Source organism: Pogona vitticeps, chromosome 2, assembly GCF_051106095.1.
Source record: "Pogona vitticeps strain Pit_001003342236 chromosome 2, PviZW2.1, whole genome shotgun sequence".
NCBI lineage: Eukaryota > Metazoa > Chordata > Lepidosauria > Squamata > Agamidae > Pogona > Pogona vitticeps.
Window position 1 is genome coordinate 70,764,385 of NC_135784.1, and position 16,973 is coordinate 70,781,357.

Genomic DNA, 16,973 nt, shown 5'->3' on the forward strand with positions numbered 1-16,973 from the left:
TTCAGTAGCCAGGCACAGGTTCTGAAATTTTCTCCTGAGGGAGGCTTTTCTTGCCCCATACTTAACAGCCTTCTGCCAGATTGTTAAAGTCATCCTGTTTAGCATAACTTTGGACTCGTGTATGTTTTTTAGCTTGTGTGCTGATCTGTGTTTTCACTTGCTGTATTAAAGTGTTTTCCACTGCCGCCTGAATGTCCCATTGTTTTAACATCTGCACGTCCTACTAATTTAGTAATGATGCTTGTCTTCCTTTTAATTTCTTGTCATTATCTACCTTAAGCTTTTAAAATACATATACTTTTAAAATCACCTCTCACTTATTCTGTGTTGCTTGCAGCAACAGAAAAGACATATCCACTTTCCAACTTTAATCCTCACAACATGCGTGAGGGAAGTTAGTTTTACAACACACCAGGGAGTTCTACCTGGGGTTCTCAGTGAATCTAACACTGCATTCCTCTCCTGCCTGGCCCCACTGCCCTGCCTCAGATTCTTTATCTTGTTCCAGGAAAAGACATCTCCACTGAAAATGTTCTACACTGTCACTGTATATTCAATTCCTGTCAACTATTTGCCTGATCAAGGGAGGACAGACTAGGATATGGACCTGAAACAACCTTGACTGGAAAAGATCTAAGAATCTCAAGCTATGTCTTGCACACACAGAGGACCCTGAACCTGGAAATTCTAGTCAGAAATTCTAGTTATGTACCACTGCTCCCATGTTTTCAACAAAGGGGATTTCTACAGGGAAACCAGCCAGATCATACAGTGGGGAAAATCTGCAACAGGTGTACGTATATCAGATCATGTTGCACGATAACATTTGGATCATATAAAAGGCTTTGGGTATTTAGACAACTGATTTTGCTGACACTTTGTGCCACGGCTACCCACTTCTGCCTCAGAGTGCTTCGACCTTCCCACATCTAGCCTACATGTGCTTCATCTTGTAAGAGAGAACAAATCGGATGGCAGCTTCACAAACAAATACAATAAAACATTATCTCTCCAGTTTCAGAGCTGTTCTTCAGGACTGTTCTTCACAATCAATGTGCAAACAAATCTTACCCCATCAGCAAATAAAAGCAAGCTAATTTGCAGCTTGCTATGCTGTGAAACACTGCTGAAAGATAATCAAACATCATTTACTTTTTAAAGCAAATAATGATGAACCTGCCATCCTGTCCATTTCTGCCCTGAAAACATCGCTATGCTAGAGATTCTTGTTTCTCTCACATATGAATGTGTTTGAGGATATGTAACTGGAAAGCACAATAGTGTTTGCAATGTCACTGCCTTAAAAGCGACACAGAAAGTGGCATTGGATACACTGAGGCTTTTTGTTTACTTCACTTTGACTTTCTAGTTTTACCTCCTGAATTGTACTAGCAATAGCCATTGCTGCACACCAGTGCTCTTCTAAGAGACTGTGACACTACTTGTGCTGCATAAAGGGCTCTCCTTACATGGAGAGAAGATTCACACAGCTGCCAAAAACTATATCAAAAACACTACATGAGTAGCAGCATTTCCTCAGCAATCTGATGCAGTGACTGTTTCCTGTAAGAGCACAGTCTTTTACTATGGAGAGTGAAAGCAAGATTTGGGAGCAAGAACGTAGTATGCTATATAACTGTGAGTGGCTGGGCACCACATATATGAAATAGGGTGGCATCTAGCCCATACACAGCCCCATTATATGGATAGATAGGTGCTTTTTTTTCTTTGTGCTCAGTGGCTTTCAAATAAGGACTTACCTAGATGAAATGGGAGGATAATTTAGCTGCAGACATTATGAAGACTGGAGGAGGGCACATAGGTGTGTTGTTGTTTTTTAACTGTGTTTTACTGCTTTCTTACTGCTTTTAAGAATAGTTGCTTTTAAAATTGTTCTTTGACCAATATCTAATAACCTTGTTTTGTTTTGTTTAATATTACATGATGCCTTTGGGTACACTAGAAATAAAGGGAAAAGGCAGGCTGCACCTAAACTAATAAAAGCACAGTGGAAATTGAACCTAAGGTATTTATGGCATAGACACCAATTCATACTCAAGGTGTTACTCTTAGGATTACTCAGCCAACTGATTTTCCTATGAAATATTTTAACCTTGATTAAAATAGCAAGGTATATGCAAGCGCTCAGGAAACCTTCCACAATGTATTTGTGAAGGCTTTCACAGCCGGAATCTAATGGTTGTTGTGGGTTTTTTCAGGCTCTTTGGCCGTGTTCTAAAGGTTGTTCTTCCTAACGTTTTGCCAGTCTCTGTGGCCGGCATCTTCAGAGGACAGCACTCTGTGCCCTGTGGGCACCTCTGGTCTAATGAGCAGAGTGCTGTCCTCTGAGGATGCCGGCCACAGAGACTGGCGAAACGTTACGAAGAACAACCTTCAGAACATGGCCAAAGAGCCCAAAAAAACCCACAACAACCATCAAACCTTCCACAACTTGATACCCTCTGTATGTGATAAGCTTCAACTCCCACCATCCCAAGATAGCATGACTACACTTTGCTGATCCATCTTATAGGCCTAAATCTTAACATTACACCAGCGTGGAAACACCAGTGATGCAGAACTTCATTTTTTAGCACAGCCTGAAAACCAGCTCTGAAGGGTTTCTTTAATCCCCAAATCAGTTTTTGGGTTGCCTGGGGAGCTATAGTAGGGAGGCAAGATTGCTCCATGCCAAAGGCACAGACAGAAGTAGTTCCAACAGTAGGCTGTGCATTTTCATCAGCCCCTGGAGTGGAACCTATTCATAGAGAAATTTACGTATAGTTCCTGATTTATTTTCCGGGTCTCACATGTAAGGGGGTGGGTGGGGGACAGAGTCGGGAAGGAGGTGCACAAGTGAATGAGCTTTTTAGTACAGCTGCATTAGAAGGATTCTGTACAAGATTCAACAGCTGAAGTGACAGGGCAACAATGAAACTTTATGAGGAACATTATTCTATAAGCCCTGTTTTCAATAGAAACACTTCAGAATAATGTACGGTACCCCACAAAAGTGGTTCCTTGTAGGTGGTGGCAAGATTTGCGTTCACTTAAGATGACAGCTGACCTATCCCTGCTCGCAAATGTTAGAACCGCCCGGAGCTATTTTGAAAGTTGTGTGGAATCTGACAATTGAAGTGTAATAGACCTGTTGTATCTTACTGAGAAAATTAATTTACCTCAGCAGGTAATTATAGTGAGCCCCAAGGCATCCATTTTATGATTCCATTTTCAGATTAAGTCAAACCACAAAAACACAAAAAACTGCACGTAATCTTCCAACAAACAAAAACATGACTAATAAGAAGTGTCCCCTAACTCCAAGACCCTTTGGCAAAATACATAATATACGGCTAATGAAAACTGAAAGAGGATGTCTTTTCATGATTTTCATTTAATTTTCCTGACGAAATGCAAAAGAGCAAGGGTTATGGGAATGTATGCTCAAATATCTCCAATATCACAGGCTGGCACAGCAATCAGTCAGAATCAGGCATAGCCATGTCAGTCTCTCCTCAACTCCAGGGTTAAACCTAGACATACGCTTAGCACCAGTTCATAAGAGATGATACTTCAAGAGGTGAAAGACGTTGCTTGCCATAGCATTAGATTTTCATCACCTATGTATCTTGCATTTGGAATGTGTCATTTTGTGATCGGTGACTCATAGATAAACACAGTTTAATTGCCATGGGAGATGTCTCTGAGGAAATCCTATTGTGGAAGGGGAAATGGGTTAATCTACATTGCTTTTGAAGTTACACTCAAGTATCATCTCTTCAGGCCACATCATGCCTGCAGCTGAGTTGTCCTAAGTGCTGAAACCCTTATTTTAATTTTGTTGTCATGAAAGGGGAAATAGAATGAAAAGCGAGGTCTCCTAACCTGAACAGTGCCCTTGTTTTCATTTTAACTCCAGCCTACGTGCTACGTATTGGTCCTAACTTTAAAGCCTTTTGTAGAGAGGTTATTAACTTTTCCTATATAATATATACATATCCCAACAAATCATTTTTTTCCTGGAGTAATGTTGTCTGTACAGCACTATCAGGCTCTACCAAGCTATTGTCTGAGACAAAATTAATAACTACCAGAAACAGTGTAGGAGATATTCACTACACATACCATTATGTTTTTTTAAAGTTTTATTCTACTGGGCCTTCTGGGATGTGAATTTGTTTGCTTCTTGTTTTTAAAGGGATGGGATATTGTTAAAGTACTTGTACTGGTATATTTTTATGAACTGTTTTTATGATGCTTTGCAATATCTGCTGTTTTGTTTTATTTCATCCTGCTTTGAAACCCTTGTGGTTGAAAAGCATCAACCAGACACACATATACATAAATAAATGCATGTTTGTTTCCATCCTAGGGAGACATTTTGGACCACACTTGAATCTTTAATAGGCAGAATCATAAAGAAACGTTCTGCAGTATTGTTGTGTTTCTTTGTAATGCAAAAGACTGCTTGTTTCCCTCTTTCATACTTTTCTTTGTCTAATGTTACATTAGTTGTAGTTTTCTCTAGAATGAGTCCTCTTTGGGATATAAATCAGATATTAAAAGGTGAGTTTAAAAAAGTCATTGAGTATTGAATGCTTTCAAACTCGCATTCATCTGTGCTTTAAATTTTTATGGAATACCTAAGACTGGTCTCTGAGACTGCCTGTTTTTTTAAGCCATAGTAATTGGCTCAACAAAAGGAATCTACTATTTTCTTTCTTCCTCTCTATCTTATTTTAATAAAAGCAATGAGAAGTGGTCATACAATGAATACAATGACTCCTGCATTACAGCACCATGAATTTTGTCAAGGACAAATAATTTTAGAAGGCTCTAACAGTGTGGGTTGTCGTTCAAGAGACCGGCATACTTGCAGGATAAGGGCTATCAGGATGTTCCCCTACTAGGCGACTCTTCTGCCATCACTTGACAGTGCTCTGGAGACCCACCATATCATCACGTACTGGACTTCCACAGAGTAAGGCAGAGTACAAATGGCCTCTCTGACATTTCTTCCACAATGCCTTTCTCTGATGAAGAAAGTCAAGCATTGACCTGGATAGGCTCTCCTCAGGATGGGGAGTATTAATAACGGTAGGAGACTTAAGGAGAAAGAGTTCATTTGCTGCTGTGCAGGACTATGTGTTTAACTATGTATTAGCCCATGGTAATTATCTCAGCAACATAGGCCACAGGCCAATGTACAAATGTACAAATCTTATATCCTATGTATGTTTTCGCCTTGTATTAAACAAGGGGCAGGCTATCTCCAGCGATCCAGCAGCTGCATATGTTCATCCATGGGCCTTGGAGGGCCACACCCATGGTCGTGAGCTGAACCCTCCTCCTCTGAAATATTTTCTTAAAAGATGCTTTATGGGAGTAAGCCTTGGTTGCAACTGAAATGCACCCTGGCGTTTTGTCATTTAGTCATAATAAGGCACGTTACATGAATACCAATAGGATTCCAGCCAATCTGAAAGCAAGGATAAAAATAACCAAGAAGCCAGATCTTGAATTTTTATAAAAGTTATTTCACTGAGATGAAAGAAGCTGTGCAGATATTTATCAAACAAATATATCCCCCCCCCCCAAATACAACATCGATAGTATCTTAACATCTGAGATAAGCATCAAACTCTGGATGACATTTTCCATGCATGTAAAGAGCATTCACAAAAGTGCTTTCTGCATATTTAAGCCTGGCTGAGCAGACAGTTGCAAAGACAGAGAAAGATGCACCTCCCACCCAACAGCCAGGAAAACAGTTCACATCGCTTGTGTAATTGTCCTTAACACAATCACCTAAGCCAACAGGATTCTAGCCAAGGTTTCTGTAGTCAAAGAAACATTTGTTCTTCAATGTCAAGTTGGAATAGCTGCTCATATCAGTTTCAATCCAATAAATTTATCTAAGCAAGAAGGGGGGAAAACCATATAGCAATCAACTTCCCTGATTATCTATAATAATGTTGGGAGGGAGGAATTATGCTGAACATAGACCTTATAGCCAAGGCACTAATGAAATTCTTATCAACTAGATTTTTTTAAAAAAGACCTGAATTGCATGCAAGCTCTGAAATTAGAGATTATGCATCTTGTTCATGCCAAGAAATTAATGTGTGCAGCCAAAATGCTGAGCTCATTGAAATTTTCACATTCTCATCTGATGTCTTGCAATTAAGCAAAAAACAGACCATGCAAGGCAAATATTTAAAATTGCCAACACTCAAGCTGGTTTATATTAACATTGGTGCAATAAAGTTATGCAGGAGTATTAACTTGCCTTATAAAATGATCCTCCACAGGCATCACTTTCATCCGGTCCACACAAGTCACCTTCTCTGGCTGCAATCATGCCACCAATGCAGCTGTTCTCCTTTAAATACGAGACACAACACTGCTTCTGAGCAATTCTACAACAAATGAAACACATGTTGCTTTCAAAGGGAATGGGCAGACACCGTTATTTCAGAAACTATTTAGAGTAGAGCCTGGGAAGGTTACTTTTTTTTTTTGACAACAACTTCCAGAATCCCCTGTCTGGCACAGCCATCCACAGTGACTTGGAGAATTGTGCGTTACAGTGAAAATAGTAACTTTTCTAAATTCTGCATTTATGCACTTTGAAAAAGGCCATTGCTGGACACATTAAATACTCCAGTGAAATAAATGGGTCAGTATCTGAACCCAAACCACTGAATATGTTCTCGCCCAGCCATTCCCACCCTTTCTTTGGCCATGGCCAAAAACACAATATTAAAGAAGTGCAGACCAAATCAGAATTGTATAAGTCACATAATAAACCGTATCAGGTGGTGTATGAAGAATTGTTTCCAATCTGTGGCCTCCATCAAATCTGAAAGCCACCACCCCCCCCCAATTAAGAATGACTGTTCCAGCCAGCGTCACTACTTCATCTACAGCAAAAGCAGGTCCAATCATTCTCACAGTACTTTGAATCTGTTTTGAATCTGTGTTCAGCCTATACCCAGAGCAGGAGCAGCAGAAACAGCAAAGCCACCATAGAAAGCAGAATGTGACAGTGTGTTATACACAACCTCGGAGTTTTATAGCTGGTCATAAATCTAAGTGTTAGTCCCCCAACTACCTGAATCAATGGGATAAACATAAATGTGAACTTAACAAGACACAGTCATTCACTGTCTACTCCAGCTGGGACTAACAATTGGAATTATGTCCTCTGTAGGTACCACAGTTTGTGCTTTGATCACGACGTGCACATATTCCCCATTACCCTGAACTCCAACTAATCTAAATTCTAGTTTAGTTATGTTCTTTACAGAAACCTGCAATGAAACAAATATAATCTCATGAGCAGGAGTTTAGTCTGCACATAAAACGACTATACACATAAAATGAGAATAAAGGCCCATTGATTCAAAAGCTGAATTCTTAAAGGGCACGTTCACTTTACAGTACATTTGTACTGTCATTATTCCCAGTTTCTGCCAGACTTTGCCCATCCCGGGCCTGACAAATTAGTCTCTTCCCTTCCCCATTAACTACAATAGTTCTGCACATTGGACCAAGAATTTTGATTTTCCCATGCATTATATTTCTTCACAAGCAACCATGATGATTGCAATCAGAGTATATGGTAGTAAATATTCTTTGAAAAGGCCAAGATCCAGGTGGTCATGAGTGGAAGAAAGAACATTGCATGTCCAGTTTTCACCAACTATATGGTCTTGCTCATTTATGCTAGCAGAAAAATAAGTCCTCTCCCAAGAATCTCTGTTAAATGCAAACAATTGTTTCTTTTAAAAACTCCGTAAAATCCTTTGACAAAGTGATTTTTATCATTTGTGTACATAAATTTTGATAATCTTTGTATTTAGCAGAGATTCTCAATAGGAGACTTTTTTTCTATCGCCACTTTTGAAGGCATTGTCTCGCGTTCTTTGAACATAAATAATAAATCTGGTAACAAAGAACAACAATAATAGCAATAAAAAAGAAACCCTAAATACTGTATTGATGTTCTGTAGCTGAATGGAACAGCTTAAAAAAACTTTGCTTTCAATTTTTATATAAATAAAAAGAGAGTGTTGCCTGACACAGGCTTCAGTCAGATCATGAAGTGTTTGTCGGATGTGAATCAGAAGCTTCTTCAGTTTTTGTCTACATACCTGCAAATATCACCATCCATTCCACTTATAGGGATTTCTGTACATTCATTGTTGTCAATAGCCCACTGTTGTCCAGCAGCACAACATGTCTCAATTAGATCTTTTGTGGAACCTGAAAAAAATGGCAGGTATACAACTATATGAAGTACATTTTGTATAGGACAACAATCAAGTCAGACCTATAACAAAACATTGCAGTATTGCATGCTTTCCTTCAAGATTCCTCCTACTCCATGACATCTCTCCTCACTCCTTCAATCGTTTTCTGGATCTACCATCCTCAGTACCCAAGCCAGCAGGGCATGGTCACTGAGAATACTAGGCCCCTACTGGAAATATACTGCGGCTACTTTCACCTTAGAGTTCCCCTTCCTCCACAAGCCTTTTTGTACATCTACAAATCTGCTGATACTTTCCCCTGATGTGGTGTGCTGATTTTGCTACATAAACACTATTACACACAGTACAAGTATTCAAAATCAAACGAATTCCCAGTGCAATAATGAACTGTGTGTAGGAGCGAAGCAGAATTTCATTCAAGAACTTTAAAAAAGCATATTCCAAATTCACAAATGTCCATATTCAGAATGGAATGAATGCAAACTCAAAATATTAGTGCTAAATAAGAGTTGACTGCTCTCTCTTTCTCTCTCTCTTTCTTTTTCCCCTCCTAAGAAAATTATTTACCACATATATAACACGAGGTTCAATATGTTTCGGTCCGAGCTGAGAATACTTATTCATATTGAACATAGCTAGTAAAACTGGATGAAAAGTTTGTTTTTGTTCTTTTCTGAGGAATTTACAAGACAAATGTTCAAAGTGGAAAACAATTGGTGGTCAAAAATTTGTGTACAAACAGATATAATTCCTTGTCTCTATTCTTTCTCTACCTCTTAATTTGGTTGGTACTTTGGCTTCTGGATTCCTGTTTTTGGCAATGCCACTTATTCCAATGCTTCTCAGCAGAACTGGAACTGTGAGATCCCACTGGATAGAACTGCTATTTCTACGCACAGAGTGTGGGAGAAGCTTCCAGCTCATTAAAAGTAACATCAGAAGGGGCCCACACAAACAAATTGAAGACTTAAATTCTGAAAGTTGGTATTCATCTAAGGAACCACCTGCCTCATCATTATCCTGTCTGGTTGCTAGGATCTTCAGGAGGGCCTGTCGAGGCAACCATTACTCAAAGACACCCACTTTACTGGCCAGTTTGCAGAAGACTTGCTTCTGCACTGTTCTCAGAGTATGAATATGTTTCCTTTGGAACTGTAATCAGTTCTCACTTTTATCACTTTTGGGAAGGGTGTAAAGATATTTTCAATCTGGCCTTTAATGCTATTTTGATTAGTATGGTGATTTTAACAGCCTCATTGGTTTACTTAGTTATAATGATGCTTGTTACTTTAATTAATTATGTGCCATCAAGCTGATTCCAGTTTACAGCAATCCATGCCAGATTTCCTTGGTATAAAATACTCAGCAGCAGTTTACCAATCCCTTCTTCTGGTGTTGCTCTAGGACTGTGCGGCTTGGCTTAGGGAGAACTGAACTTGTGATCTGAACTATGCAGTATACGTCTTTGTTATTTATTTGTAATTTTTTTTTAAGTGGAAAGGAAGAATAAAAATGCAGTGGTGCCTTGCTAGACAGTTACCCCGCATGACAGTTTTTTCGCTAGAAATTGACTTTTTGCAATCGCTATAGCGATTCGCAAAACAGTGATTCCTATGGGGGAATTTCGCTGGACAATGATTGGTCCCTGCTTCGCAAACCAATTTTCGCTAGACAACGATTTTGACCGTTCCCTCCGCGCTCGCAAAACGGGTGTTTTCGGGACCTAAGTTTCGCAAGACAGCTATTTAATCAGCTGATTGGCGGTTCGCAAAGTGGCTTTCCTATGGCTGATTTTCGCTAGACAACGATGATTCTTCCCCACTGGAGTGCATTAAACAGGTTTCAATGCATTCCAATAGGGAAATGCTTTTCGCTAGACAATGATTTCACTAAACAGCAATTTCAGTGGAAAGGATTATCATCATCTAGCGAGGCACCACTGTGTAATGATAACTGAAAACACAAATTTTTGTCAATACAAATGGAAGGTGCTGTATTTCTTGCTCACTGCATGCAAGAAAAGCATGACTTTTCTTGGCCATCTGACAAGTGAAACCCATTTGAATTAACTGGCTCTGTTGCTGGTAATAATAATAATATAGCATTCTAAAATGATATCTACCAAGGATTTAACAATGGTTTCCATAAATTGGTATGGCCCAGGTTCAGTTGAGTCATATCATATAAAGCCTGCTAAGTCTTGCAGCCAAAAATGTTATTAGCTAAATATTGATTATATGAAATGAAGAGTTTTATTTTAATGTTCCTGTGTTTTGATATATTTCTGTTTAAGTATTTGGGCCTACAGTTTTCTTCATAGCTGTAAAACATTTGTATTTTTACAGCAACTTGCAACTTTTTGTACATACAGAACATAAAAGCAATGTAAATAAATAAAGTTTGTAGAACTTATACAAACTGATGTTACCTGGAATTATTGGGAAAAAAGGAAATGCTTATACTGTACTTTGAAACTCAGGTAGATTTTGATCTGATTTTAAATGATTGTTTGATCTAATTCCTTCTTTGGGATAATGCCAGCTATGAGAAACACAAGTTTCTAAATTTTTCCCCTGGAGGTCTATTAATTTTGGAGACTCTTAAGGAGGGTTCAGGCTTCAGGTTATCTGACCTGACACTCAGGCTCAGCGCAAAAGGTCAATAGGGTGACAGCAACTGAGTGGTTTGTGCTTCTTAGCCTTAGGCATAATAAATCACCTATTAGCTGGACACATGGAGCTGTCAATCCCTGTAAGAGTCTAGTGCTGCCAGCCAACCTAGAATATGACAGACAACCCAGGCTTTCATTGTTAATTTATATGAAATGGCCTGTTTTGTAAGCTACAGTAATGTTAAGAAGGCAAACTTGCTGATAGAGAAAACAAGAAGGAAGCAACTACAGTATTGGTTGTTGTGGGTTTTTCGGGGTTTTTGGCCGTGTTCTGAAGGTTGTTCTTCCTAACGTTTCACCAGTCTCTGTGGCTGGCATCTTCAGAGGACAGGAGTAGTAGTAGTAGTAGTAGTAGTAGTAGTAGTAGTAGTAGTAATAATAATAATAATAATAATAATAATAATAATAATAATAATAATAATAGTAGTAGTAGTAGTAGTAGTAGTAGTAGTAGTAGTAGTAGTAGTAGTAGTAGTAGTAGTAGTAGTAGTAGTAGTAGTAGTAGTAAAGTAAAATCTTGATGGAAAAGAAGACCTTCTGATCTTGAACAGAATAAGCTGAATTCTAAGAGGGAAGTTCTGAGTCTGAGGAGAAGAAACCTGCTTCCTCAAAGACTGTGATTAGTAGATCCCAGTCTGCCTAAGTGCAAGAATTGGAGATAGGTTATATTAAAAGTCTGCCAGATTCTCTCAGGGATAATCTGTCTGGGATGTAGTAAGTGCATTCCAGTGATGGGCAGGGCTGAAACTGTGACTGAGACTGGAAGCACACAATGTTTTCTTCTCTCTTCTCTCTTCCTAACACAATTTCTCTACCTTTGCCATTGCCCCCCTTCATCTCTCTCCTATCTCTTCTTCTGCATCTAGAGAACAGTCCCTTTAGTTGCAGAAGGCTCTTGATGTTAGGCCAAGAGTTAGGGCTAGGGCTTAGGGCTCCAGGTTGCAACTTTATATGAAATAAATCAACTTTTATACATATACGAGATACACAGAGACACAGACAGATCAACACAGAAAATGCTTATTTGGAGTAGGGTAACCACTAAATGCACTGGATTTTGGAGAAAGTCAGAGACTTCCAGAAAAACATCTAATTCAGCTTCATTGACTATGCAAAAGCCTTTGACTGTGTCAACCACAACAAACTATGGCAAGTCCTTAAAGAAATGGGAATGCCTGATCACCTTATCTGTCTCCTGAGAAACCTATATGTGGGACAGGAAGCAACAGTTAGAGCTGGATATGGAACAACTGATTGGTTCAAAATTGAGAAAGGTGTACAACAAGGCTGTATATTGTCCCCCTGCTTATTTAACTTGCATGCAGAATACATCATGAAAAAGGCCGGACTGGATGAATCCCAAACCAGAATTAAGATTGCCAGAAGAAATATCAACAACCTCCAATATGCAGATGATACTACTCTGATGGCAGAAAGTGAGGAGGAATTAAAGAACCTCTTAATGAAGGTGAAAGTGGAGAGTACAAGAAATGGTCTGAAGCTCAACATCAAAAAAACTAAGATCATGGCCACTGGTCCCATCACCTCCTGGCAAATTGGAGGGGAAGATATGGAGGCAGTGACAGATTTTACTTTCTTGGCTTCCATGATCACTGAAGATGGTGACAGTAGCCACTAAATTAAAAGGCACCTGCTTCTTGGGAGGAAAGAGATGACAAACCTAGACAGCATCTTAAAAAGCAGAAACATCACCTTGCCGACAAAGGTCCTCATAGTCAAAGCTATGATTTTCCCTGTAGTGAAGAATTGATGCTTTTGAATTGTGGTGCTGGAGGAGACTCTTGAGAGTCCCCTGGACTGCAAGGAGAACAAACCTATCCATTCTGAAGGAAATCAACCCTGAGTGCTCACTGGAAGGACAGATCCTGAAGCTGAGGCTCCAATACTTTTTCCATCTCATGAAAAAAGACTCCCTGGACATCTGAGGTCCAGAAAAAATTGACATGCCTACTATGAATCAGAAATTATGTCAATGAGTGTAGTTAGAGTGGTCTTTTAGACCAGATGGGCGGGGTATAAATCAAATCAAATCAAATGAAATCAAATCTAATCAAATCAAATCAAATCAAATAAATAAATAAATAAATAAATACATTTTATTACAAAATGTCCACTCCACCGAACCATTTTACTTAAAAAAGGAGAAAGGGCTTAGTAGATACATTAACCTATCACAGCCTCTACTACATACAAATCTCTAACTTCATAAATAAATTCTTCATAACAGTCTAGCCTCAATCTCAAACAAAGATTATTTGGGGGAGGGTTTTTTTATGCCCCCCCCAAGTTCTGCAAAGCCCAGCCTGCAAGACTCATATATATAGACGCTAGCGAGGGAGAATTGTGTGTGTGTGTGTGTGTGTTTTATATACACACACACACACACACACACACACACACACACACACACACACACACACACACACACACACACACACACACACACACACACACACAATCAATGAATACCACCACCATAAAAAGACCCCAAAAGATATAAGGCAAAAGAATCTGTTTCTGGTCCAGTTCTCTCATGTCTTCATTCTTTAAACCAGAGGTCGTCAACCCCCGGTCCACTGCCCAGTGGCGGTCTGTGACCTCAGCCAGACCAGGCCGCAAAGACAGACCTCCCCCCACTCATACTTCCCCCTCCCCACAGCTGTTTTGCACATGTTCGTGCATACCAGTGCCAGTGTGAGCGCTCTCCCACTCCGCCCGAATGGCCAACCATCCCCATGAAGGGGTGGGCAACGCATGGGTGGGCGTGCAGGTGCCCCTGCACATGTGCGAAGTGGTGGGGGAACACTCACACTGGTGCTAGCAGGCGGGTGCTCACCCACTGATTTGTGCATGCACCCGAGTGCCCAAGCAGCAGCGTAAAGGGGTGGGTGGGCACGCGGGCGGGCGGGCCCCTGCACATGCACGAAGCAGTGGGGGATTGCTCACACCAGTGTTGGCAGGCTGGCGCTCCCACACTGCTTTGTGTATGCACCAGAGAGTCTGCGGGCACGCAAGGAAGGGGGGGCGCCTCCCTCGGAGGCTCAGCCAGTCCATGGTCCCAAAAAGGTTGGCTGCTTTAAACCCATAGTCCTGTTTTGTGGCATTTCAATTTCAATCTGTTGAAATCAAAATGTATAATTAAAAGGAAAAACATCTCACTCCCAGTGAAGATTCATTGTATTTTTGGAGAGAAATGGGACAATAACATAATAGTTAAAAAATAAGCAAGTAAATAAATTGACATGTGAACAGATGAACAGTTCCTAGTGGTGAGGGAAACACAAGATTACCTTTTCTCTCTCTCTCTCTCTCTCTCTCTCTCTCTCTCTCTCTCTCTCTCTCTTGTTTTAATGTAATTGTATGATATTTCGGTCATGTTTTGTTTATTTTGGTTGTTACATTAGAATAATAAAAGGAAAATTCAAAAATAATAATGAAATGAATTAAATTCTTTACACTATTATAAGAGAAGTTGGTACACACATAATTTCTCTCAAAATATGAGTGATCTCTCTCCTGACATTCTTGTTTACATGTGTTTTGAGACATTTAATTTACGCAGACGTGCACTGAGAGGAGCAGATGACATTATTTCACACAAGAATTGGCAAAAATGAAGTTCCTGGAGCATTCCTGGAGAGCAGAGGAGCAACCAGTAAATTTAAGGTATTAAGTGTTTTAAAAATAAGTATTCGATACTGAGCATAGTGTATATAATTTAGATGTGAAATGTCTTCTAAACAGATAATTAATAAGAACAATTGTTCTTTAGGCACTTTGCAAATCTATTACTCTGTTTTCTTGTGTAACCTTTCCCCTTCTAGTTTAAGTAATTCAGTGTTGAACCAGCTAAAAAAGGAGGAGGGAAAACTTTCAGACATGGGGTCTAAGGAATCTCCAAAGTGAAAAAGGCATATGGTTACAAAGCAGCAGTTTAAAATGCATTTATATCCAATCTTAAAGGGTTGGTTGGTTTATTGCCTTCTTTTTTCCAAGTGAGTCAGGAAGCAGGACTGCTTAGGCTCCTGGGACATAAGAGGAATGTTATTCAGTGTCACGCTGACGTTCTGCTCTGCTACCCAAGGGCTCAGAGGTTTAATTCTAAGACAATTTAATAAGTGGTACTCCTAGAATGTCTGCCTAAACGTCACTTGCTAGGCAAAATGTTGGCTCCTGTGCTATCTTGGGACAATTTTTTCCCTTCACAAATAGCCACAGGAGAATCATGGGTCAGCTACCGTAAAGAAAACAATGGGAGAATGGAAATACATGGTGATGTTGGAACAAAAACAACAGCATCACAGTCTGGCTCATTCATTCTACTCATAAGCAGGGTTTGGTTCTTATGCCTCACTGAGTTTCCTTGCTAACAGATGCAAGTTTGATTTGGCAGGGCCTTGGCAACACACGGGAATGAAGCCTTCACCAGTGTTTGTGCTGGAATGGCTCCCGGATGAAGATTTGCATTTTGGTGTGAAACTTCGGGATCAACAGCAGGGTGTAAGTTATAGGGAAATTCCCATTTGGAGACATGTATAATAATAAAATATTAAACGAGCCATGCCTTCTCCCACAAAACAAATATTTGTGTACCGATAATATGGAAAATGATAAGATATGGGACAGCCATCCTCCATCTGATGGCCTATAAATCTGTAGATTATAATTCCATTCAGTTCAGTAGATGTATTTTACTGTACATTGTAAAATACAGTTTTTTTAAAACGTGCAGTGTATCAGAACCTGGGGCTGTTCTTGTCCCGGCCATCTTGTTTCCTTATTAGGGTGAGTAATAGTGTGAGTTGAGCAGGGCCCAAACTAACATTCTGAGGTGAGCCCCCCCCCTCCCGGCCTGGACCTCAAGCTGTCTAAGCCTTCCATCCTGTGGGCGTGCCACCTTCTGTGGAACCAATTCAAGACAATGTGACTTAGGGTGCAACTACACAGCAGGTAGAACGCAAGGTTATCCTCTGTAAAATCATACCCAGAAAATTGGGTTTCCCAAGATCTGCTTTCTCCTTCATGGATTGCTGCCCTGTCGTGGCGAAGGGGCTTGAGTAACTCAGAGAAGCTATGGGCTATGCCATGCAGGGACACCCAAGATGGACAGGACATAGTGCAGAGTTCCGACTAAACGCAATCCACCTGGAGTAGGAAATGGCAAGCCACTCCAGTATCTTTGCCAAGAACGCCCCATGATCAGAAACAAAAGGCTAAAAGATATGACACTGGAAGATGGGCCCCTCAGGTCGGAAGGCGTCCAACATGCTACTGAGGAACAGTGGAGGACAAGTACAAGTAGCTCCAGAGCTAATGAAGTGGTTGGGCCAAAGCCGAAAGGACGCTCAGCTGTGGACTTGCCTGGAAGTGAAAGGAAAATCCAATGCTGCAAAGAAGAATACTGCATAGGAACCTGGAATGTAAGATCTATGAACGTTGGGAAGCTGGAGGTGGTCAAACAGGAGATGGCAAGAATAAACATCGACATCCTGGGCATCAGTGAACTAAAATGGACAGGAATGGGCGAATTCAGCTCAGATGATTATCATATCTACTATTGTGGGCAAGAATCCCGTAGAAGGAATGGAGTAGCCCTCATAGTCAACAAAAGAGTGGGAAAAGCTGTAATGGGATACAATCTCAAAAATGATAGAATGATGTCAATACGAATCCAAGGCAGACCATTCAACATCACAATAATCCAAGTTTATGCACCAACCAGCATTGCTGAGGAGACTGAAATTGAACAATTCTATGAAGATTTGCAACACCTTCTAGAACTGACACCAAAAAAAGATGTTCTTCTCATTCTAGGGTACTGGAATGCTAAAGTAGGGAGCCAAGAGATAAAAGGAACAACAGGGAAGTTTGGCCTTGGAGTTCAGAACGAAGCAGGACAAAGGCTAATAGAGTTTTGTCAAGAGAATAAGCTGGTCATCACAAACACTCTTTTCCAACAACACAAGAGGCGACTCTATACATGGAAATCACCAGATGGGCAATAT

General features: G+C 40.2%; 1 protein-coding gene across 1 annotated transcript in view; it reads right to left on the reverse strand.

Annotated features, from left to right (window-relative positions):
* FBLN2 (fibulin 2) overlaps positions 1 to 16,973 on the reverse strand; it is a 184,528-nt gene that overhangs the window by 67,257 nt on the left and 100,298 nt on the right. The window contains exons 3-4 of the mRNA XM_078385359.1: positions 8,157 to 8,268; positions 6,290 to 6,419 (exon numbers count right to left, since the gene is read on the reverse strand). Coding sequence (XP_078241485.1) covers positions 6,290 to 6,419; positions 8,157 to 8,268 — 242 coding nt within the window. The remainder of the gene's footprint in view (positions 1 to 6,289; positions 6,420 to 8,156; positions 8,269 to 16,973) is intronic.